General features: G+C 37.1%; 1 protein-coding gene across 2 annotated transcripts in view; it reads right to left on the bottom strand.

Moving 5' to 3' along the window:
* Positions 1-25,590, bottom strand: part of LOC131681962 (protein decapentaplegic) — a 157,157-nt gene that overhangs the window by 20,346 nt on the left and 111,221 nt on the right. For both annotated transcript variants that reach the window (XM_058963085.1, XM_058963086.1), the window contains exon 2: positions 6,281-6,918. In XM_058963085.1, the coding sequence (XP_058819068.1) occupies positions 6,281-6,918 (638 nt within the window). The remainder of the gene's footprint in view (positions 1-6,280; positions 6,919-25,590) is intronic.

Raw genomic sequence — 25,590 nt, 5'->3', positions numbered from 1 at the left:
TCCATTTTTTCTAATTTGATGCAATTTTGCTATACATTCATGGAGTGATCCGTCCCTAGGCTATAGTAGTTTTGATTTTCGCTGTTAGATGTTTGGCACTTTTTGTGTTTTTGAGTATCTTTGGTATAGCGGTATTTTTTCTCGTTTATTTCTGATCTAGGTATGTTAACTATTGCCTTGAGAATTGATTGTCTGGCGTTTATTTTTTGGCAGCTGTCGAAGGATGTTTGGTGGAGTTGGTTTCTAGTTTGACATGTACATGGTAAATTAGCACTTGATTAGTGGAAAACCAGAAGTTTTAATATGGTGTTCATAATTTTGGATTCTTTTTAAATTTGAAATCTTGTTGGATATGACGTACAAAGTAGGGTAGGGAAAGATGAACATATTTCTTACGCGAATACAAAGCAGAATTCCGCTAAATTGCATGCCATCGAGCTATTTTTAATTATCGCAATATTAGGATGTACCGACAGAAATTAAAATTTATTGGCCGAGAAGCGCCTCACTCTGCGCTTGTCCTATGTTAATCTTTACCAAGCCCGACTGTCTTTCCCATCTCAGTTTTGAAATGTCGTTTTCATGCCATTTTAAACATCTTTCTGTTTGCAATTTTATTAGTAGAAGTTACTAAATTGATGGAAGATGGCCTTAAATCACGGATTGCGTGCAATTTGCGAGTAATGCATCAATAAATTAGTCGAATTTGCTATTTAACCTTAGGTACAGTTCCCCTACTTTGAAAATCTTAATCAACGCAATAATGACCTACACACCACAACTGTTTTTTTACTGTGAACGCGAATCGCTCAACTCAACAATATGGTGCTAAAACAAACATTAGCTTTATGCATTCATTAGAGATTTAACGAAGGGTTTCGTAACAAAAAGGTCGAATAATGGTGACTATTTTCCCTAAAAATTAATTTGAAGTATTGAGGTATTGAGAGCTTTCTAATTTGCTTTTTAGGCATTAGGTTTAGTAACAATGGTGCAAATCACAACCCTTTATTCAATCTCTAGCTATTGTGAGTCCAACGGTATTCGAAATATTTTGCTCACTACGAGGTCACTTTTAAAAAAAAGTCGGTATCGCGTTGAGGTAGCGTGTTATCAAGAGGTCCAATTACACTCTCAGATCGCCATGAAAATTTAAATAAACGCTATTAAGAATATATCCTTCAAATATATGCAATATTTTTTTTTTATTTTTGGCGCAGCACAACATAGGAAAATACGTTTCTTACAAACATTACGTATTGAATGAAGAACTTGAATATTTTTGCCTTTCTCAATAGAAAGGTAATTGCTCTGAAAACCGATTTTTTAACGGAGGCTCGGAGGGCCGAGTGACATATACCATTCGATTCAGTTCGTCGAGTTCGGCAAATGTATGTGCGTGTGTATGTATGTGTGTATGTGCGTCTATGTGTGTATGTGACCAAAATGTCACTCATTTTTCTCAGAGATGACTGAACCGATTTTGACAAACTTAGTCTCAAATGAAAGGTACAACGTTCCCACAGGCTGATATAGAATTTCTAATGGATCCGACTTCCGGTTCCGGAATTACAGGGTGATGAGTACGATCACGCAGAAAATGTCGATTTTAATAAATTCTGAAATGAATGTATACAGGTGAATTTTTTTTCCAAAATATGATCACAACTACTCCGATTTGTAGTATTAGGTCACATTGGCCACCATCATCGGTTCCGGAAGCCCCGACGGAAGTATCTAAATTCAGAATAACAGTCACATCGGTTTCTCGGAGATGGCTAGACCGAATCAACCAAACTTAGTCTCAAATGAAAGGTGTTACATCCCCGTAAATGGCTATTAAATTTCATCCCGACCCGACTTCCGGTGCCGGAGTTACGGGTTGTGGTGTGCGATCTCATAGCAAATTTGCAGTTCTAGGTCACCGACGGCTAACCAAACTTTCGTTGACTACATTGACTACCATAGACGGTTTCGGAAGTGCCCGGGAAAAGCGGCCATCTTTCAAAACTAGCAAACTCATATCAGTTTCTCGGAAATGGTTGGGTCGATTTTCACAAACTTAATCCCAAATGATACCTATATTATCCCCACAGGTGTCTATGAAATTTCGCACAAATTGCTTATATGGTTTCGAAAACATAGACTGAACCCTCCGGTCACATATGAAATTCCCATATAAGCCGGAACTCAATTTTTTTTTTCAAAGGAAGAAGGGACCCATGAAATTTCAGAAATCGAATTCGCATTTTTGATGCCAAACATCGAAATAAAAAATTAGACAACAAGAAATTTGGATATATAACACCAGTTTTTGAAAACACATTTTAACGTATGGCTTTCAAGAAACTGTAACCCCAAATCTGTTGATTGTATTATAATTATGTCTGAGAAGAAGTTGTAAAGAAATGATTAAACTTTGTAAAAATAAGCACTGAAAAAAATATGCACGTCTTTCCTTCTTCAAGGAATCGGAAATAAAATTATTTTTGCGAATGGTTATTTTCTCCGCTGTACGACATCTTAAATATGGAAGACACCTAATTTATATCTCTCCGTTGAAAAGTTAGTGTTGGTGCTCTCTATGCGGTCTCAGGTGGAACTAAATTTGTTTTAACCAAAATATAACTCGTATTATTTACTATAATTCTTCTGAACCTAAACCTAACGATTATTTCACAAAAATGATTAATTCGTGTGAAGCGGATACTGATTCACAACAATGCACTGCTAGGCCCAATGCAAAACTGACTTAGATATCACCTCGTTAAAAGTTTAATAAATTCTTTTAACAAAACCGGATATACAGTAGTCTTCGACAAGGGTGTAGACAATTAAATTATTTTTCTTTTTCACTTACAGTGATAATACGATGCATACAATGCCACCTAACGGCAAAAATGCAAGCTAGTGGGGTTTCTCCATGTAAATGATCGAAAAATCCCATACAATCTTCAGGAACGTTGATCCGGTAGCTAGACTTGTCCGATTTACTTCAAATTTGGTGCAAGTACTCCTGCACAGTGGTTCCATTCGGTCATAATTTTATTCAATGCAAATTTTGATACAAATCCGCATTTCTATAGTAAATTTGGTTCACTGAATTCAAACTTTGGAATAAAAAATCGATTACCTCCACCTAACAGTGTGATACGGCCTTTCTTATTACATTAAGGTTCACATTATTTTTTTTTTGTTCCAGGATTTTTTAGTATCGAATAGTACAAGTTGTTCTGCGCTGGTAAAAAAATGAATAGTTATTCATTGGAAGTTCTCTAAATTGTGGCTTTTGCACCTGAACGTAAATATTATTATATCGTTTTCGCTGAGCATGATATCTCGTGAACCAACTCACAGACCTACTATAAAAAATATCCCGTAATAAAAAACCTCCGTTAGAGAACCAGCTACTATAAAATGTAGAAACGAGACATAGTTCATGATTTCAAGTTTATTCGTAAATATTAATCGCATTGGGCTTTTAAGTTAAAGTCATATTGAAAATTTTTAGGTTAATTTTTCTACTACATATATAAATAAACCCATTTTCTGCTGTCCTTACACTCCAAAAACCGAAATTTATCATTCAATACACAACTAGTAGTAGTGTTGTCTGAAAAAAATTTAGTATTAAAAATTACAGATCGACAAAAACATTTTTCGGGTGAGCAACGATTATCGATATTATTTACATTATCGGTAAATAACGAACCACTTCTTCTATATACTAAGAAAACCAGTTCCGTTTTTAAATTCATCATGAAGCTATAAAATGTACATCCAGAACGATGTAATCGCAAGATTAAAACACGCCTTTGCCGAAATATTTTTTTGTATTATTGGCCTATGGGGGTACCACTGTGTCCTGGTGCGACTAAGAATCGACTCAGGGCACAGTGGATCCACTCCATACAAAAGCTGGACAAAGGGTAATTTTGGTGCGCTGAACTCGATTTTGATTAAATTAGGACGCTAAAATGAAAATTAGACAACCTAGGGTGGTCCTAAAAGATTTTTTTTAATTACGCAAAAGTGAATTTTATTAACTTCTCAAAACAGATACTTCATAAGTGAACAGAAACATTTTGATTTCCTTGGGTAGTCCTTAATAACGAGTTAGATAGGGTGGTTCCAATTTATCGAAATCTGTTGAATAAAAAATGATGTAATTTTATAAATTTGTTTGTAGATCTTCAGTCCAATCTGAATACCATCGTAGAAAAAATAATCCCTTCATAGCTCTTTTTTTACTTATTTACAAACGTATGCGTTTAAAATAGTTATAAAAGATAGCATCTCTTAAGGTGTTTGATAGAATGTCTTAAATTTTTATTGGTTTATTTATTTATAGTTATCTCCAAAGCTATTAAAAGATGACAGGTTTATTTGATTTTGATGAAGATCTCAAATCATGCTCTACTATGCTCTATTCACAGTTGTTCATAAGATGCATACTGCATCTAAGCTACTTAATGCTTTTCCATTGATTTTCAGTTTCAATGATGATATGAATATCTCTCTTTGTGGGTACTGACTTGGTTTTGCGTACGAAAACATGCTGAACATTTTTACCATATTCCTTCCTATAATTTGCACTGTATGTGTATGCCTAGAAATAGAGGCGTGACCGTTTTTGCATGAATTTTTCACCAATTTGAAAGTGAATTATTGAGGGAGATTTTGAATTTGATTGTGATAGATTCAATAGGGAGTTTGCACTTGAAAATAAATGTTGCACTACTGGCCAATAACTAAAAATCGGGTAAAAAGAACACTTCTCACACTCACGTGTTTACTTTACATCGGTCACCAGTAAAGCTAACGACCAATACCTACCAAAGAGATAGGATTCATGGAAAGATATAATAATAGTTGCAGTTAGTTTTTCCTCGTTGGCTTGTATTTATTTGAATTTTTCTATACTGCAGATAACTGTGAAAATGTAGAAACAAGAGTCATAGTTGCAAGACGGTTAAGGCATACTTATATTTGTATCAAGGAAATCGCCCCAAACTCTGAATTTACAAGCAGTGTTCAGAAAAGAAATCCACCGGTGAATAATAATGCAAAACTTCATGAAATCAAAAAATACCATGCGTCTTCATTAAAAAACTAATTTTACAAATGTCCAAATATCAACCTTCGGCGCAAGATGGCACTATGATTTTTGAAAACTAGATAAAATTCTACGTTCAGTTGTACTAGATGAGATCATTCAACACGGTTTTACCGATAAAGAGATGACACTCTGAATGTAAATAAGTCCGCGTTAGAAAACATAGTTATAATGATTTTATTGGTAACTTTTTAAATACTCATTATTTCTCAAATCGAAATGCACCATTGAATTCCTAAGATGATTTTCTATTAGAAACGCCTATATGTGTTGTTTAATTAACGTTGTAGTACCTATTAAAGCGAGATGAATTATAATGAACAAAAACTTTTTGTCACTCAAATTCTTGCAGATTTTCAAGACCTTGTGCGGTTCAAAAAAAATGTAGCACTTATATTTTTCAATCGATTGGCTCAAAAATTTGGCGAATACAGCTTTAGGTAATGTACATTTAGAAAAAAAATATAAAAGGTGTGAAAATCGACAACAAATTGTGGAGGTTTTGGCCGGCCCGGCCCCACTGTGCAGGGGTGGGCCGGTAGGTTTCATTTTTTCCCTGTCATTCTATTTTGACTTATATCAAGCAAACAAGAGATGGTTTCGATTTTTTTTAGAAGAGCACCATCATAATTATATTAACAGTTTACAGTTTTGGGGTTTCAGTCCTATTGCGAGGAGTCGAAGAATTACTCAATAACATCACAATGTTACTCTTCTCGCGCATATCAGTTTGTACTTAGTTTATCAGTTTGTACTTAGCATTTGGGAATAGTTTATCTCATTAAGGATCACTTTTTAAGTGGTACGCATCTAAATCATCACAACAAACGGAGTAGCCTTAGTAGAAATAATAGTTTATAGAGTTGAAAACTTGTACCTTATAAACATTATTTTTGGACTATTTTTTCCGTCTGTTCCGAGGTTCAATATCGTAAATGAAATCAACAGACATTTTCCGCCTATTTCCGGAAGCTGATACTTTTTGGAATTTGTAATTTGGAAAACTTGATTTTCATTCGAGCTGATATTTGCAGAATGCGATTCAACAAATACTGGGAAACCCTATTAACATTGAATTTAACTTTCACTTTCCTTTAGCTCTGGAGGGTTCAATTAAATGCATCTAAACGTCAAATAAAGTAGAAAATAAAAATTCAAACCTACCTTCATGCGTGAAACTCCGCACGGTGTTGGCGTTCCGTGTGCTGAGGCCCTTCTTTGGCACGTGGACGGAGTCGATCAGATCGTGGCCCATGATCTGGGCGTACAGCTGCCGCATCGCTTCCGGTATCACCACCTTAGATCTATCAATTTTTGGTCTTTTGGAAAAACCGAACAGACTACCGAGATTCCTCTCGATTTGGACTAGCGTTGCAGGATCGGGCTTACTATGGCTATGGCTACTGCTATCACTACTACTGCTACTGCTACTACCACTAAACTCTAGGCTGTCACTATCACTATGTTCGCCGCTCTCAGCGGCCACCATCTGCAGATGCAGTTCACCTGCCGCTTCCACCGCTGCCGGTCGGTCTATACTATCTTCGTCCACCTTTGACTCACTTTGCGCCACGCCACTGTCACTGAGCGCCTTCTCGGCTGCTGTCGGGACCGCTGACTGTGGGTGGTCATATGTGCTGCTACTACTGCTACTGCTACTCCTGCTGCTGCTGAACGTCGTGAAGAGTGTGTAGGCAGGAGAGGTGGATTGATCGTCGGTGCTAGCGACTTGCGTTACACCCTGTAGAATCGCCAGCACCGCGAGGACAAAAAGCCACGCGTGCATGTTCGTATTTGCAGCTCTGAAATGATAAACCAGAAGGGAAGAAATGGAATTAAAATCATTTAATTATACAGAGCATGCCGACATTGCTAGCCGCTGGCTTGACGAGTCGGATCGCTGCATGCGTGCTGGCTGTTGGAGAGGGGGGAGGATTGAAATCACGCGCTTCGTAGTTGCACCAAGACGTTGCCAAGTGCACTCGAGCTACAGGAACTGGCCACAGGTCGTTTGCACGTGGATGGTATGCGAGAAGTTGTGCACAAAATGGTGACACCGCCAGATTGGCTGCCAGTGCGGTTTTTGTTGTTATTGATTGAGGTTATGTCTACTTTTGTGCGGTGGCAGTGGTACAGGAATGCTAGGAGTTGCGGAGACTCATAAACTAATGAGTGTTATTACTCGATTGGAAGTGATTGTAGCCGGGAAATAATATGCTGATCAGTATTACGCGCACAAAACCTCGTCGTGTGAATCAGATGATTCGCAGTACTGTACTGCGCATTGCACAGGATAATAAAAATAGGTTTCTTTGAACGCAAATATTGCTGGGGACGTAATCATGTGCCTTAGGTAATAGAGTTTGTGGAAGTTGATACAATTGATATTAAACATCCCATTTTCAATTGATACTTATTAATTCTATTACTATACAAAATCTTTTTAGTTTAAATGTTCGAATCCAATAGCAATATAACTGGCTCTTCCGTTTAAACGGGTCGCTTACCCCATAACCGTTAGTTTTGGAGTGTAAAATTAAATGCTATCCCATCTGTAGGAACAAAAAAAAAATACATCGTCGTAAAGCATCAAACTACAACCCTATAATTTCCGACCGAGTTCACCAAATTGGGTTCCTTCTCACAGGGCGGTCGAAAGGTTTCTACGTACGTCTCAACCCATCGCCTTCAGCCGACGCTACCCAAGTCGAAATAAACTTCCCAATTTTTTCAATGTGCTGCAAGCGTTGCTTACACTCACCTCCACACGCACATATCTACATAAATTAGAACTTTAATGAGAGCACACGCTGAGCCGCTGGCATATTATTTATTAAAGACGATCGCCACAACAATCTAGTGAAGTGAGCTTTTGTTGGCTGAAACTCGCTCGCGACGCGTTCCGAATGGCGGAAATAATTCAACGCTGTGTGAAAGACGCCGGGTCTGACCTGAGCTTGCGAGACGTGGCAGGCCGGCGGCAGCAAAAAAAAAAGAACGTTGCTCATAAATGCGCGGGGCGCTGATCCGTTGCCGCTACCGTCGCAGTCACCATCATCACCGTCGTGTCGGAGCGCATAAGTTCGAGTGAAAACCGCGTAGACACCGCGGCGCGCAAACATACATTTTAAGGTCTCTTCCTTTGGCTCTGGTTTAAAAGTCTCGCAGATAGAACTACCTAGGATTGATGCGTGAGCGTTGTTCGCGACGACGACGACGACCACGACTTTGACAAACAGAGCGAACAGCATCCATAATTAACGGCATTCGTTGCCGTCTCTGGCCTTCAACGCGCCAACCACATCCCACAGCAAGTAGCAAAAAGCACAAACAGGCACTAGTCAACCCTCACCTCTACCTGAGTGGGCTTTGATCTTCGAGAAACTGCTTCGCAGTTTCGACCTTCCTGTTGAACTCGCACTCTCCTGAATGCCTCTCTGTGACCAGGCAAATTATGGGACTAAAAGCAGGACTATAAAATTAGTCTCCGTTGTTGTTCATTATCGGTACATAGTGAACAACCGAACGTCGTCGCCGATCGAGGTAGTCTTACGGACTGAAGCCACCTGTAAAAAGGGGGCGGGCATCTGAAGAGTGACGGCACTTTGTACGAGCGGGTACAAAATAAATCCCTCAATGGGATCCTTTCGGTTTTTATTCGGTTCGTCGCCGGAGAAACCCGCCACTGGAAGTGATTGATTTCGAAGGTTTAGCACAAAATAATCTCAATGTTACCTGGAATGAATTGCATCGCTTGTAACATACACATAATGAATGGGTTCTCAGATTGCACGTACGTAATCTCATTCGATGCACTATTTATGTTCAATTAAAAAGGTAAAACTTTGATAGATAATTTCACTGTTTGGCAAAACAAGGCAATTCGAGTGTTCTGAGACCGCATATTATTTGTCGGAAAGTGAAAAGAAAATTATTGTCGTTGTAGTGGATTGCACTGGTTCTGCACTTTCTTGCAGAAGTGGGAATGAAACACGTCTAGTGGCCTGCTCTTCTGCTAGATAATGCAACACCAGTGCAATCCACCGCCCCGGGGGTTTTCAATGAAAAACTACATATGAAAAATGGCGTTTTTTGTTTGTCAGGATAGATTTTGATGGGCATTTGAAGATTTTATCTACTAGGGATCTACTAGTACTTAAGAGTACAGACGCCACATTTAAACAGCTACCAACGGCTTGAACGCATTGGACTTCCGATGGAGAACAAGGTTAACTCCGGTCACTTCCGTCCTTCTTGCTAGTGGCTGAACAAGGGTTAGTTCCGAGCCCTCACTGCTGTCAATTCGGGACTCACATTCCAAACCCGAATCATCGGAAAATCACAACTTTTCAGTACAAAAAGTCCCACAATCAATCGCCTATCGCCGCCAGCAGTGTCGCCTTTGGAGAAAACCGTCGGTCCCAAACAAAATAAAACCAGGATTCTTCTGGCGTCATCCTGGTGTTGTCGCCTACCTTAATCCTTATTCTTTTCAAACCAGGGGCAATCCGGCCTAGACACGGCTGCTAGTTATTGCAGTCAAGTCAATGTAAACAATGTAAACATTTCAGTATACCTTTTTCCACGACCACTTTATGAGTCAGTTTCGTCTACCTGCCCGTCAAGCTCAGGCCCCGGCCACTTGCAATCGCGCACGTTTCCTAGAAGCTGAAACCTGAACCCTTGCAATTTTTTTCCCGCGACCCTTTTCTCGGCAATCGAATGCAAATGCACCCGCTTGTTGCACCAATAAGCAATAGCACCAGCAAAAATTATAAATAAACAAATAATTATTTATCATTCCGCATGATGCCTTACGTAAGCCCGGCAAAGCGCTCCATTCCCTAGGGCTGTGCGTGCGGAGATGGGAACCGCGCCCGGTCCACTTCTTCCCACTTGCCCGGTAGACAAACTGATCTAGAATCGCCTTGGCGCCAATTTCCACACCCGCTCCGCTCCCAATCAATCTGGTTTAGCGGTCTATTTATAGGGCACTGGTTTCGCGGGAAAGAATGTCACAAAGCCACACAAGTCATTAGAATACCCGAGATTCATTGATGCTAGTGTGTGCGTGTGATTGAGTATGTGACAATCCAGTGTTCTGCTGTGATGCTCAATCAATCGATGAAGTTCAACACGTTTTTCCACCGTGGGTGAACTTGACTTAAATTATCTAGGTGTCGATTTCGCGAGGACCGGCGTAGCCAGGGTTGCCAGATTGTACCGTTAAGGCGGTTTAATGTGTATGTAGCACAAGAACCAATACAGATGTACGTACTGTACCGGCTGTCGCCAGTTTTCAGGGGTTCAATGGGGCTCAATTCGGATTTATTGAGCACCTTGTGCTTTTGTTGCCTATTGGACGGAAACGTTACCAATTTGTGGGCGGTTTTGTTCAGTAACCCGTCTGGCGACGGCCTATGTTATTTTTTGCTTTCTACTTATTTTATTCTTTTACACTGATGTGAGAGGAATTCTCGTTTGTTGATTGAATAAACTTAATGATTACCCCGGTACAGGTAGGTACTGTGGAATGAACGTTTCGGTTTCATTGAGGATTATTTTGCTTCCCGAATCAATGGATACTTCCAGGTAGCGAACGGTCTGAAAATCATTGCAATTATCGTTTGCTTGGTGGTTTTCTTTCGTAGTAGTGTCTGAACTGGCTTTGTTCTCAATAGTACTTTGGTCTCGTTTTAAGCAACATAGATAGGATGACCATGCGTCCTGGTTTCCAAGGACATATCCTGGTTTTTCACTGATTGTCCTGGTGTCCTGTGAAGTCGAGGAAAACGCTTGATTTGTCCCGGTTGGAAGTGTCGGATTGGTTGGTATTATTCAAGCCTACCACCTTCGCAGGGTTTCTTATCCTTCTTGACGCTACTCGTCCCTATTTGAATGCTAGCTGGTGCTGAGATTTTCTTGGCGGCGGTATTTCTCACGATACCAATGCTCATTTTCGTGAGCCAATTAGCTGTCAGCCATTCCGACTGAGAGATCGCCAGCGTTGAAATTTCTTCAGACAACGATTTTCCAGTTTTCTCCGAATTCGTGTTTTTCGTTGGTGTTTTGCCTCCATTGTTAGCTCGCTGACCGACTTTTGCTGTGTAACTGTTATACTCACAACTGCGAAAATTGTCGAAACTTGAACCGATCTGGAGATACCGACCAACTTGGCTTACATGCATTTTCAACCACCTTCCTGAGGCAGTAGACCTACTCTTGTATTGACCGGGAAATCGAGCTGCAAATTTTTATGAGAAAGTTTATAAGAACCGTTGGTTAGAAAAGCGGCTGCCCTCTTTGTTCAACGCATTGAATCAAATGGTAGCGCAACAATAGGGACACTCGATTCGAGTTTTCGTTGCGTTCAAATAGGAGAAATTCACTGTTTTCAGCGCATTTGACTTATTATCTTGGTTTTTTACAACGAAGAAAAGCTGTTGCTGTCAATTTGTACGCATTCCATTGATTGTAGGTCGAATAATTAATGAATTATCGAGGTACTCTCCTTAGTATGGTGAATATAGGCACTTTACCCTATCGAATCGTTCGCCATTATATGGAATTTATTTTTTTTAAAGGGATCGATCTTGTGGCAGTAACGACCTAAGACAAGACGAGACAACTGGCTTCTTATTTTTGGTTTTCTTGCTTTTTTGTGCCCTGCTGAATGATTGATGACAGTTGACTGTATGCGGCTAGCGGCGATGTTGGCAGTGCAGCCAATTTCTTTTTCATATTTAGATATGTTGCTATAATACACAATGTCCGTTTCATTAACAAACATTTCGCCATTTCAAACACTACATATTTCTAGCAAATCTGGCCGCACTAACATTCATAAATCTATTCGACTCGCCCTTCTCGCCATACGCTAACGCCACAAATACATATAAATACAAATGTTCTTCAAAAATAATTCGAAAAGAATTTGATTCATACGAATTCTATTGACAGATATTCGATCGGAAAGAAACTAATATATGAATGGTAAACAAATGATTAATATGTCGAGTCTTTATTGAAATATTCAGCGTTATTTAATATATTAAATATTTACGATACAGAATTGACGAATTCAAATTATTTTATTACGCAACTTGCATTGATCATGATGCCAACACTGGGAAATGGGCCCCGAAGACGTCATTTGGGCTCCACGCTGGCTCCAGAAATCGCTTACTAGTTGTCTTGTCTTGTTTTAGGTAACGACAAGTGAAATGATTAATTTATTCTTTATTTCTTTCACCAGAACAAAAGCAATCCTGCACACAGTTTGACACTGGAATTTTGTAGCGGGCACTATCAATATCATCTACAGTACAGACACATTATACACAGACTTGCAGAGGCAAAACAGTAAAACTAGCAACCATGAATATTTACTGGCATCACGGAAGATCCCATAAGCTAGGGTGACCAACAGCTACAACCGCAGCAACAATAATAGAATATAAAAAGCTTCTTTCCAATATTTCGTATAGTGATCTCATAAACTTAAAAAAGCACTGTTAGAAAAGGCATATAAAGTATAAGTTCCCCTTAAGGTTTTAGCCGCTCCAGAGACGAATTTTTCTATATTTTCAGTAATAACTTTTTTTGAAATTAGTAAAAATTTAACAACGCTTTCTACTTTCGTAAGAATCCTACTGAAAGTTGTGCGTTATCTCAATGTTGGTTTAAATTAAATCAAAGCGGCTGTGTCAAAATGCGTTTTTCGGAAGTTACCAAGTCACCTTAAGTTTGGTTTACTGAATTTAACAACATAAATTTAGTAAACTATAGCACACAAATTTTAATTGATACAAAAAGGAAACAATACCGAGCGTTCAATCAAATTTCTATACACCAATTAATTAATCAGAGCTTTATCCGTCATACCCACGTTAGTTGTCCGTCATTTATTCATTTTTGACGACATCACATTCAACACGTTCTGGTGACAATGTATCTGAATTCTTTTCCAACCATTCTCGAGTTCCTCAAGGTAGTACGCTTGGTCCGCTACTGTTTTCACTGTTCGTGAATGATGAGGTTTTCATCTTAATGCGTGGAGGAAAACTGTTCTTCGCCGACGCCTTGAAAATATTTCTAGTTATAAAAAAGGAAGCCGATTGCCGTGAGCTACAGTATCTCGTTGATACCTTTTACAGTTGGTGTAAAAGAAACATGATGGTTCTTTGTGTTGCTAAATGCTTTGTTATCAGTTTTCATCGAACAAGGAACATGTTTACTTTCAACTACAACATCGCTGGAACTCAGCTCCAACGCGTTGACCACGTAAAAGATTTGGGCGTCATCTTAGATGAAAGGCCAACGTACACCCACCACTTCTTAGCGATCATTGACAAAGCAAATCGTCTACTAGGTTTCATGTTCAAAATATTCTATGAATTCCGGGATCCTTCATGTTTCAAAGCGTTATACTGTTCACTGGTGCGCTCACAGTTGGACTTCGCGAACGTCGTCTGGTGCCCCTACCATGCAACTTCGAGCCAAATAATTGAAGCCTTACTGCGCAGATTCATACGATATGCGTTACGTCAATTGCCTTGGAATGATCCGCTGAAGTTGCCACCCTATGCAGACCGTTGTCGATTATTAGGACTACACACCTTTAAAGACCGTACGCACGCCTCGCAAGCTACCTTCGTATCTAAGCTTCTTCTGGCTGAATATGATGTTCCCGATCTCCTATCACAAATTAACCTCTGCGCACCAACCTGTGTCCTTCGTCCTCGAACACTGCTACAGACTGAAATGCGCAGCACTAACTACGCTGCCAACAGCCCGATATTAGCAATGGTCCGTCACTTCAACGATTTTACCGACATCTTCGACTTCGTCATTAGTTCTGCACAGTTCCGGAACCCTTTGTTGTCAATTTAGGTTAATTGTGTATAGTTTAGTTATAGTTATAGTTCATTAAGACTCAGTGTCAGTTGGACTGAAAATGTTTAAATACAAATACAAATAGAAATGCAAATAAGGAGTTCTTAAGACATTTTGTTTTCATTCCAGAAGTGACACTACCGTATAACTAAAAAAAATAGGCATATTTCGGGAATTTTTCTTGGCGCAGTAAGAATCGAGATCTAGTAAAATGGGATTTATAATTATATTTTTTATGTAATTCGGTCACAAGATGACGGCTGTGAATATTGTCCCGCAGGTTCGTTTTTTTCGGAAAGGGCCGGAAATTCATCACCCGTAATTTTTGACCTATAGCTTAAAACTAAAGTTTCTTCAATTCCTGTGAACGATAGAAAGTTACGTACGTAGATTTTTTTTCTTTGATATTTCGATTTTTCGCAGAATGTTACATTTTAATCGAAAAATGATAAAATTGTCACAAAAATCGACTCAGATCGACACGAGATCGGCTTCATAAAAATAAATCATGGAATAAAAAAAAATCTTGCGCGCGTCGCTAGAGAGTATACTGTGAACCGGTATATGAGGAAGCTGTACATCCAATAACTAGTATTCAAAAATTGTGTCTTGAAGTCACTGACTACGCAAAAGTTTTGTATGCGTGAATATTGTTCTGTTTGTAACACACAGTCATGGAATGGCTACTAGAATGTGAGTCTCATGCGCTTTAGAATGAGCTTATTTTCATTGTCGTTTCGAAATATAATTATTTTAGAATCTGTGGTATAAAAAACATAGTAATAGAAATTCTTACACTTCCCAACGTATTAATTAAGTTACAACGCATAATTTAAGATTTTGACACATGTAAATGATTTTATGCCAAGATAAAGACAATAAAATATCATTTCGAGTGTAGATCTGCGTTTTGAGCAAAACAAAGATGGCATATAGACAGTAACATTAGTCATTTTAACCCTTTATAAGGCAGTGGCAGCTATATTGCCACCTTTTCGTTTCGTTCATAACGCAGAAATATGAAGTGAGAAGTGTTCCAGTCTTATGAAATCTACTTGTTAGGAGTCTGGCAACTCTTCTTATTGCTTTATATTGAGATAAAGTGAAAAGTGTCAGATTGGCGAAGAGTTAATTGAAAAAAATGCGGCGATTTCCTTTTGGATAATAAAATTAGCTCGCTTTAGAAAAAATACTCTAGACCCTATAAGTTGGTGATGCAAATTTGTAAAAACAACTATTTTTAATCCGAAAACTTGATTTATGAGTGGTAAAAATTACAAAGAAAAAAATTAAATGAATAAATGAACGTCTGTAATCTGTGGTCTCATTTTTCAACTTATCCTCAGAATCCAGGGGTTAATCAGGTAATAACCAGTAACTCACCTTAATTTCTTTCTGAATTTCCGATCCAGCTCGATTTATCTTTATATTTCTACCAATCTCGTTGGAAATTCATCAAACATTACGAAGACTGGCGTTTTCTAACGGCGGTACCCAGTATATTTTCAAAACATTATTTTATTACGAAATAAATGTAAATATATTCTAAACTAAGTGAAAAAACCGTGTTTCTATTAATATAACATCCATTAATAGCCCCAAACTCTGGGCCTTATAAAGGGTTAAAATACACATACTGCTTCATGTTGTCATTTTTGCCTTTGTTAGCTCTTTCATGCCCAACTTTTTTCTAGTGCATGTAGGGTTTCAAAACTATTTTTGCTTGAAAACGTTGAGGTCAAGAAACACGAAAAGCCATTTTCCATAGAGATAGGTGATTCCCCTGCAGTACTAGAAGCTGCTCAATTTTTACCTTCCATTGCTCAATACAATTCTCGTTGAATATTTACAATAGTCCAATTGCGTGAAAAACGTAGCCAAAGACAATCTAAATTGATAAGTTTTATCAGTTTACAATAATATTGCAACACAACGAAGATATATGAAAAATTTATTTTCCGTCGCCAACATAAAATGTTCCTGGCAGCACTGCTCCATCGGAATCCAATCAGACTAATTGCAATAACTACTGTTCTGGAGCTGATCCTTGTAACTGTTAGTACTCAAATGAAAGGCAATAGTCAATTTGTTAGCCTTACTTGGTTTTGTGAGAAAATCTTGCCTCAATCAAAAGTTATAGCTGTTTAAAAACGTTGTTGTCCACAAACAACATGGGCACGAACGGGTTAACGTCTACTTTACTATATATAAAAATCTATTAGATACTATAATTTTATAGAGCCGAAAGATATGACTTTTTCATCATAATATAAAGAGTGGAACGATAAAAAACTGGTCAATTTAGATTTGGCTTTTTACATTTCTTATAAAAGAAATGTATAGAATTCGCTCAAACTTTCAAGATTTTTTCCGAGGCCCGGAGGGCCGAGTCTTATATACCAATCGACTCAGCTCGACGATTTGGGACAATGTCTGTGTGTGTGTGTGTGTGTGTGTGTCTGTGTGTGTGTGTGTATGTAACGGACAAATTCTCATTCGTGTTTCTCAGCAATGGCTGAACCGATCTTATCCAAACCAATTTTAAATGAAAGAACTAAAAAACAGTATGAACGCTATTAATTTGTTTTTGATTCTGATGTTTAGTTTCCAAGATATGAATGTTTGAATGCGTAAAAATGGCGTTTTTTGCAGTTTTTTTGAATTATCTGTCGAAATTGACAATATAGATTAACAATTTATATATTTTTAGATAGCTTTAACGAATACCTTTCGAACAAGCTATAGATTGTTAAAATCGAACTATTATCAAAAGAGATATTTAACATTAAATGCGGACGAAAGATTTTTATCATTTCCCATTGCCAGAAATATGACCAAAAACATGTAATCTATTATTAACGCCAAAACGGCTTATTTTAGGTCAATAGTATCTTCGGAGAATATAATGGAGGTAATATGCCCTTTCTTTTGGTGTGGTGCTTTTTTAGATTAATCCTCCTATGAGTGAGATATTTTCACAAATTTTCTTGGAAGTGATTATATCGAAATGATGCCTTCAGCAAATTTGTAGCTCTTACTTTTGCGAATAATTTTAGTGAAGACTTTAAATATCTATTTTGAATACTTTAAAAGTTATGGCTTGTTGTTTGTGGATTACTCTTTGTCGCCTATTTTTTTGTTCAATATAGTAATAATGCATTGAAATAAGCCAAACATTATTACGATAAAACGAATTTTGTATTTCATTTTTCTATCTACAACCGCTAGAAATAATCACCGAACACTTCCAAGTTGTCTGGAAGGAACTTGATAACTTATCAGTGCAAAAATGTTCATTTGTACGAACCTTCTGACTGCAATTTTTCAAACTTATAACCATCGGATCGATCTGAAACATATCGGAAAATGAAAGCGAAGTAAATAACTCCAAGAAACGGCGTAGCCAAGAGAAGGTTTTGGGGTTTAACACCATACAACCCCCCCCCCCATCAGCCAAAAAAATATTGGATTGAAGTTGATAATTTATTGATGCTGACTGATTTAATTCAATATTACAATAACAATTATCTGATCCGTAGATTGATAACCTGTTGTTGTAAACGTCATCAGGACTTTTGATAAATTGTCGGAATAGGGTCCTGATATGTAGCTGATCTATTGGTCTTGATTTCACAGTTGTCTAATAGCAGCAATATCAAATTCCTGCCTGAAAACATTTCAATAGAAAATTCCAGAGTTCTGTAATCAATCATAATCCTCAGATTTATTTTCAAATTGAGCTCATTTTTGTAGAAATGTACTGTAATAAGGGTCTTTATTTAATAGGAAGCGCAGTTAAAATTGATTTAATGTCTATGAAACATGGAACTGTTCACCAAAAAATGCATAACTTTCAACATTTGCTAAAAATGTTTTTGCCTTTCTCATTCACTCTAAAATTCGTCAATCCAATCTCGACCCGGAGAGCCGTGTGTCATATGCCAATCGACTGAGTTCGTCGAGATCGGAAAATGTCTGTGTGTATGTATGTGTGTATGTGGAAAAAAATGTGACCTCTGTTAATCAGAGATGGCAGGATCGATGTTCACAAATGAAATGAAAAATTTTCAGAATCAGATTTGTATTTTTGATGCCAAATGACTTTATAATGCATGAAACATTGAGATTTGATGTAAACTCGAAAAAAATAATGTTTGACAAAAATTGACTTTTTTGGACTTTGGTACATTTTTGCCTTTCTCATATAGAAAGGTTATGCAATCACTCTAAAAATCGTCAATCATACCGGCCCGGAGGGAGTATGCAGTGAGGGGTTGCTACTTTAAAATTAAAACTAGTTTAAAATTTCTTAACAAGTTGAAAATTTTCGGCAGGACCCGGACCTCCCGGATCTTTCTCCATGATCCGCCGCTAGTTTTAAGCGATGTTTCAGTATCACATAGTATCTCAAGATCGTGGCTGTCGATCCATTGTATGTAAGTGCAAATCGTACTGAACATGTAATATTCATTTCCACCATTGTATTGAACATAACCAGCCATGGAATCGTAGTCTGGACAAATGAGAAAAGCACAATTGCACCACTAAGTGGATTAAAACAGGTTTCTATTTTGGGAATGCGTCGAGTTGAGACGAAAACGTAATATGATTAATAACGAGTATAACGCTTTCCGAATGTAGAGAGAAATTTATGAAAAATGACGATTTCCATTCGATTCTAGCAGGTTCTGATCGATTTTGATGAGCATTTGATTTTTATTATATGACCAATTATATGTATAGGCTAAATGTTCAAAAACAGTAATTTAAGTTCAAGATAGAATCATTTTGAAACCGCCAATTTCGGAGGGTTAGTATCTTCGATGAGTTTTACAAACGTTAAACAACGTTGACGGTATATCGTCCAAGAAGTATTTATGGTGAATTTTCTCAGGTTAATATTCATGACTACAATAAAGTCTCAACAAATTCGCTAAAGACACGAACTCTGTTACTATTTTCTGAAAAATAATTCTGCATAAATTTAAAACTTCAAAAATTACGGTTTCGGAATTATGCCGTTTGGACAGTAAGATCGATTTTCACCAAACCCCCACCAATTGTAAAATTGGTATTGTAAAAAAACGTAAGGGCGATACTTCAATGCTGATAGGTGGGACCGAAAAAGTAAACAATCGCCAAAGGGGCGATACTATCATTTTGTCAATTTCAATAGCAAACACAAATTTTAATTTAATAATTTCAGATACTTCATGAAGTTTTGGGTTTCGGTCACTGAATCATGCAATCTAGGATGTAAAAACACAATAGTTCTTAAATAGGAAATAAAACCAAGTCTGGAAATATTCACTGTTGATTTTCTTTGAATGGTATCACTGCTAGTATCGCCCTTTTCAAGAAAAAGCGTTGATTTCTTAGTTCTCAGTCGCGTTGGAAATTTGAGTAAAATATAAACTTCAAATCGATTAAAAAAAAATCTTTTTTTTTTTTGTTTCAGTACAATATATAACCCCTTTAGGAAAATTCAGTTTTCCCACCACAATTTAGATATTTTATTAACAGAGCATTAACAATAATTCGTTTGTATGTCTATTTTTTGGGGCATTTTTTCGCTTTCCCATTGATTTGGTTTGAGATTTCTAGCACTGATGCTGTCATATGCTGATTTGAACGATTCTCTGAGTCCTGCCACTATCCCATGTAGTATGTGTTATCAAAAACATCGCGAAGCATCATGTTCTAAATGTTCTCAAACGATATAATATCCGAAGAGTTATAAGAAATGTCTCATCACACTGTTAGGTGGATTAAAAGCGTTTTTTTATCGTGCGTTTAAATCAAGTCATGATCACTCCTCAATTTGCATGTAGGTTTCCGGAATAGAAATGTACAGTAACAAAACAATGCTTTCATTGTGACAGTACAGAAATTGTACAATAATTTACAGTAAGTTTTAGTGTTATACTACAATACAAAAACAATAAACTTTAACGTTTTTACAGTAAATCTCAATGTAAAATAGACTTTTACAGCAAAAAAGAGGGGTGGTTATGTATCTTAACATTCAAAAAATCGATCTTTCTCCATAAATTTTTTCTCGAAAACAGTAAAATTTAATGTGAATTTACTGTATCAGTTTTTTGCTGTATAGTAAAATTTATTGTTACATGAAATTTTATCGTAAATCTACTGCGAGAACGCTACATCGAACAATGTTGAAACAGTATTAGCTATATTATTTATTGTTTTATGATTGTTTACAGGGTAAATGCTATTGTAAAATTCTATCCGGGTTCCTACGGAATATTGCCCATATTTTGATTTTACCATTTTCCAACCAGTTTTCAAAATGACGTCGAAGCTAGCAGAACACTGTTTCAAATATACTCCTACGCGAATTTGGAAAAATCGCTGAAACTTGTCCAATTGAGTTAAGGGGATCCTCTTATATAATTGTGGCAAAAAGTACCTAATGTTTAATATTTATATTTTGAAGCAATAAAATGACTTATATATGTGTGCTATTCTGCAAAATGTTTTTTAAGATTTCAACTATAAAATAAAAATTTTCGAGTATAAGGTGTTAAAATGGCGGCTTTCTCGAAACAAGATTTTTCGAATCTGCGGGCATTCTAGTTTTTGAACCACTCAACCAATCAACTTCGGGTTTTGTCCACCTAGAAGAAGACAACATTCTCGGGTGCTGTAACCTACAAAATCGCAATATTTTGACAATTAACGATTTTTTACAGCCGGGTAAAGTGGAAAAATCATGCGAAAAACGATATTTTGTTTTCAAGTGGCCGAGATTTTGTTTCTATATCAATTTTTTTCATGTTTTTCAGGTGGGGTGCCTCTATGGAATGGAATCTTCAAGATCGTTTTGGTTTACTGCTTGTAGACGACGAATTGCGATTTGTATCGTGCCCGCAGATGAGGTCGGTTTTCAAAACACCTTTTGCTGGCGCCGCCATTTTGGACGCCAGTTTTGACACCTTACAGAAGAAAATTTTTGTTTTATAGATAAAACCTTAATAAACATTTTACGGAATAACGCACATGTCTAAGTCATTTTACTTCTTCAAAAAAAAAAATCAAATATTAGGTACTTTTTGCACAATTATATAGGAGGACCCCCTTTAGTTTTCGGGGAATGCTGCTAGGAAACCAGAATCAGGTGAAAACCAAAATCATAATTCCGCAGTAACTGGAAGAAAAGCGACCAGCGTCTTCAAATGTTATCCCAGTCTTTCAACAAATTGGGGATATCACACACACAACAGTGCATAAAGACTACAGACACTTTATACACAGACTAGCGAAGTGTCCAAAATTGCAGCCATACGGACTGTCAAAAAGTGCAGCCAAACAAGCGTGATGGTTTTGAGAGGGGAAGTGCAAAGCTTATGGGAGCTTCCGTGATGCCAGTTTACATCCATGGTTGCTAGTTTTACTGTTTTTCTCTCCGCAAGTCTGTTATATAAAGTGTCTGTAATATGGACAATAAACGAGAAAGGCTGTCAACGTACAAGGATAGACTGATAGACACTGAATCAAGATGACAAACTAAAAACCTTGGCTAAAACAAGAGCGCGTCGGTTCTACACAACATTGTTATTCAAGTATGATTGCGTCGTAATGCAACATGCGTCAAGACTTCAAGCAACTCTCAGATCAAGAATTTTATATGGCTACCCGAAAAAGGAAAGATTCAGGATAAGTTTCAGCAGAAAGAGTCGTCAAAAATCCCGAAAAAATGCTTGGTTAGCAAGTGATTTTCATATGAGGGCTAACAGGCGAAAAATTCGTAAGAACACTATCAATTTAGGTATCAATGTCAAGCAATGTTAGCATAAACGAGTGTTGCCTTTTTAGAAGAACACGGTTGGTACGTATTGATTTGGCTAGACCTAGCTTCTTCCCGGTCAAACCATTCGGAATTTGATTCGGAATCCTGAATGGAGTCAGTATGGATTCCAATTCAAATGCAACAACCGATTCTGAGTCGGAATCGGTTGTTGCATTTGATTTGGAATCCATAATGACTCCATTCAGAAATCCGAACCGGTTCCGGAATGAGTTTAACTGGGTTGTCGCTACGGAGGAATTGTATATCTCCAACAACGTACATATATTTGATATATTAGGAAACAATCAGAACGGTGTGAGCGGTAAGAAACGCGGTACACTTGATTCGATGAACGCCAGGATGGTGTTGGATCAATTCAAGTGTCAATTCAACATTTCGATTCGGCATATGGCAAAAAGAACGAATGTTTTAATTCGTTTTGTTACCAAAATAATGAATCGTTTTGAACTAAACGCATACAATATTCGGAAGCCACCGAAGTGGCGATCTAAACTGCAGACGGTGACCGAAATTGTCACCAGAAAGCTGTACAGGAAGCGGCTCACAAAACTAATCTGTATCGATGAAACCAGCACCACAGCTATGCCAAACACGGATACTGCGAATAAGTTGGCTGTTCCGATCGAACACAGAAGCAGAAGCTCTCGAAATTCGTCCAAAAACTCCCTGTCTGGCATTCGATCAGAACCGTCATAAAATCACTCGAGGCCCTTGGGTGCTACTTAATTGAGGGGCCTCTGTAATTGAACAAGTGTGAATCGTTGAATAGTTGATATTCGATGAAAATGGTAAAGCGTCTTCGAAGTGTTTAATTTCAGTGTATCGTGTTCTATTTAAAGGTTTCCTGAATGATTCGCATCATGCAATCCGTTAGTTGAATGTTAACAAAATTAACACGTGGTAATCTGACGTTGATAACTACGTGGCGGGGTTTGAGAATCGAGGAAGAGGAACGATGGAGTAGGGCCGGTTAATCGCATCTGCACCATGCGAGTTCCGGTGTTCAAACCAGCAAATAATTATTTTATGGTTGTTTGCTATGTCAATAAATGCCGTACTCACGGTGTCTTTTTTTAACAACTTTATGCAAAAAAAAATCAGCATCTCTGAAACTTCAGGATATGAAAGAATGGGCTTTCCCCTTTCATTTGAAACCAAAATCAAAATAATCCGTCGGGGGGTCTAGAGCAACTTTTTTTTTGAAGTATTTTTTCGTGAAAACATAGATTTTACAATGGAACTATTTCATATTTCTGCCCCTAGATGATGCTTTAGACATTCGAACAACACTAAAAGTGAGAATCTGATAGATTATTTAATTGTCTACAACTTTGTTACTAACTAAAAACTGATTTGAAATTATCCCGAATAGTAGTTTAATATTTTTACGAATTCTAAGTCTAAGTTAGTTTCACAGAAGACCTAGTGGTTTGTTAATTCACAAGCACTTTTCTTATTTGCCAAATAGTTGTGTTTAGTTCAATAGTGAATTCAGCGGAATTTGAGAGTTTGGAAAGTCATCTTTTGGCTGAAAATTATAATTCCCTGATACAGGGCACCATTCATATTTTTGGGATGAGAAGTGTTGACCAAACTAGTATGATATTAATATTCTTTTTCATGATGGTAAGTGATTCCTCCCGCAGAAAAAGCCTTTTCAATTATGTATGCCTTCTTTTTTCATTTTTTCGATTGTTCTCATGGTTGACTGATAACTATTCTTATATGAATCTCCTACTCTGTTAGCATCTTCGTATAAAATTGACTTGTCCTGAACTTCAAACTTTTATTTGAACAAACTCAATGAAACTTTTAACGCACCATTGCAATATTTCGCGGATATCATTGCAACGTTTGGTTAAAAACGCTGATTATCCGTTTTCAAAACTAACTCAATGTGACAAACAGTGAACAAAAAACTTTGAGTTTTTGGATCAAGATAATTTTTTTTTGGGATATATTCGAGGACTTCTGTGTATTTAAGGTTATTGTTGTACTCAAATCATATTTTGTTTTCAAAAGTAATACATATCGCATTACCTAGTATCAATTTAGTAACGATATCTCGCATAATTGATAGGAAATGGCCGTAAAATCCAACTGCCACAATATGCTTTGCGGAGAAAATTTGAATAAATCAATTGCTTAAAAATTAGACTGCAAAGCCATACATCTAACCTAAAAATTGGAAACAGTCGACTCCAGTTCAAAGAGTAATTTTTCAGTACGTTTCATGGTCTAATAGCGGCTTAAGCAGCTTTCAAGTTCCATTAAAGCTTAAGCAGCTTGAAAGTTCGCTAAGAACTTTACGTGAACTTTAAAGTGTGCTTTTTAAGTATTATCCGAACTTCTGGTTGCTTTGGTACCTTCCGATTAATGGTAGTCCCTTCGAACCTATCGGGAAATATTACAAACCAAAAGCACAAATAGTTTTCTGACTCTGTCAAACTTCCTAATTTTCAGAGGTTCAATTAGAATTGTCAATGTAATGAATCCCGTCTAATATTTTCATGCCACTAAACCCAATTATTTTTTTTGGTAATATAATAAGTGCGAGAAAACATATTTCCAAACCACTAGGCCTCGTGTGAAACTATCTTAGATATAACTTTGTAAAAATCTTAAACTTTTCCGGATGATCAATTTTTAGTGGTCAACAAACTTGTAGACAATTAAATTTTCTATCAAAATCTCACTTTTATTGTTGTTCGAATGTATAAAGCACCATCTAGGGACAAAAATATGAATTATCTCCAGTAGTAAAACCTATATTGTTACGAAAAAAAACTTCAAAAAAAAAAAGTTGCTCTGGACCCCCCGACGGATTATTTTGATCTTAGTTTCAAATGAAAGGGGAAAGCCCATTCTTTCATATTCCGAAGTTTCAGAGATGCTGATTTTTTTTGCATAAAATTGTTCTAATAAATACACCGTGTACTACATTCACAATGCTACTTTGCAGGCTATCGCTGAAGTATCGGACTTTTTGATCCTTAGTATGCGACAATGTATGGAAAAGACATTTTTTTGGAATGTCCTTTAGCTCTAAGGCTAAAGACATGACTATATCGGTTCGGGAATTATAATTGGTCTAACATTACAATCAACGAAAAAATCTACGAAAAACACGCAGCAATATACCAATAAAATTAAACTTGTAGCTATGTCTCGTATACGATTCTAGCACGATAAAGTTAATAAACGTATGAATTTGTGTTGTATTGTTTACTAGTATACAGCACATGAAACTTACAGTAACTAACTATTTGAATGTGAATAGTACTGATGCCAGCCGACTTGCAATTTCGCAAACGTTGCAATTTTTTTTCAATACATCGCTAACAGACGGCCGAATCTTGCAATGCTTGAAATCAATGTTATATTGATTCTAATAGAATTCCTATTCATTCGATTTCGATTCTTACTGCAGGCATTGAAATAACGGTTTTATTTTCTGTGCAAACTATTGTTTAAGTAAGTCCTTTGTAATAGATTTCGATGGACCATTTGCATTTTATGCATTAATAATAATCTTCCTGTTAAATTAGCTGATTTTGGAAAGATTTGTTTTGTACGCCAAAACATCAATCCTTCAAACACTGAGGAACATAGCATAAATTTAAAGAAATCAATTGCTTGTAACCAAACCTGTACAAAACATCAAATTTAATTGAAAATGAACAGGAATTAAAGAAAGTGCGGTTAATAGTATCTACTGTTTTCCTAAATTAGAGAAACTCATTGTTTT

The sequence above is a fragment of the Topomyia yanbarensis genome, chromosome 2, assembly GCF_030247195.1.
Source record: "Topomyia yanbarensis strain Yona2022 chromosome 2, ASM3024719v1, whole genome shotgun sequence".
NCBI lineage: Eukaryota > Metazoa > Arthropoda > Insecta > Diptera > Culicidae > Topomyia > Topomyia yanbarensis.
This window is presented reverse-complemented; position numbering and strand designations above follow the sequence as displayed.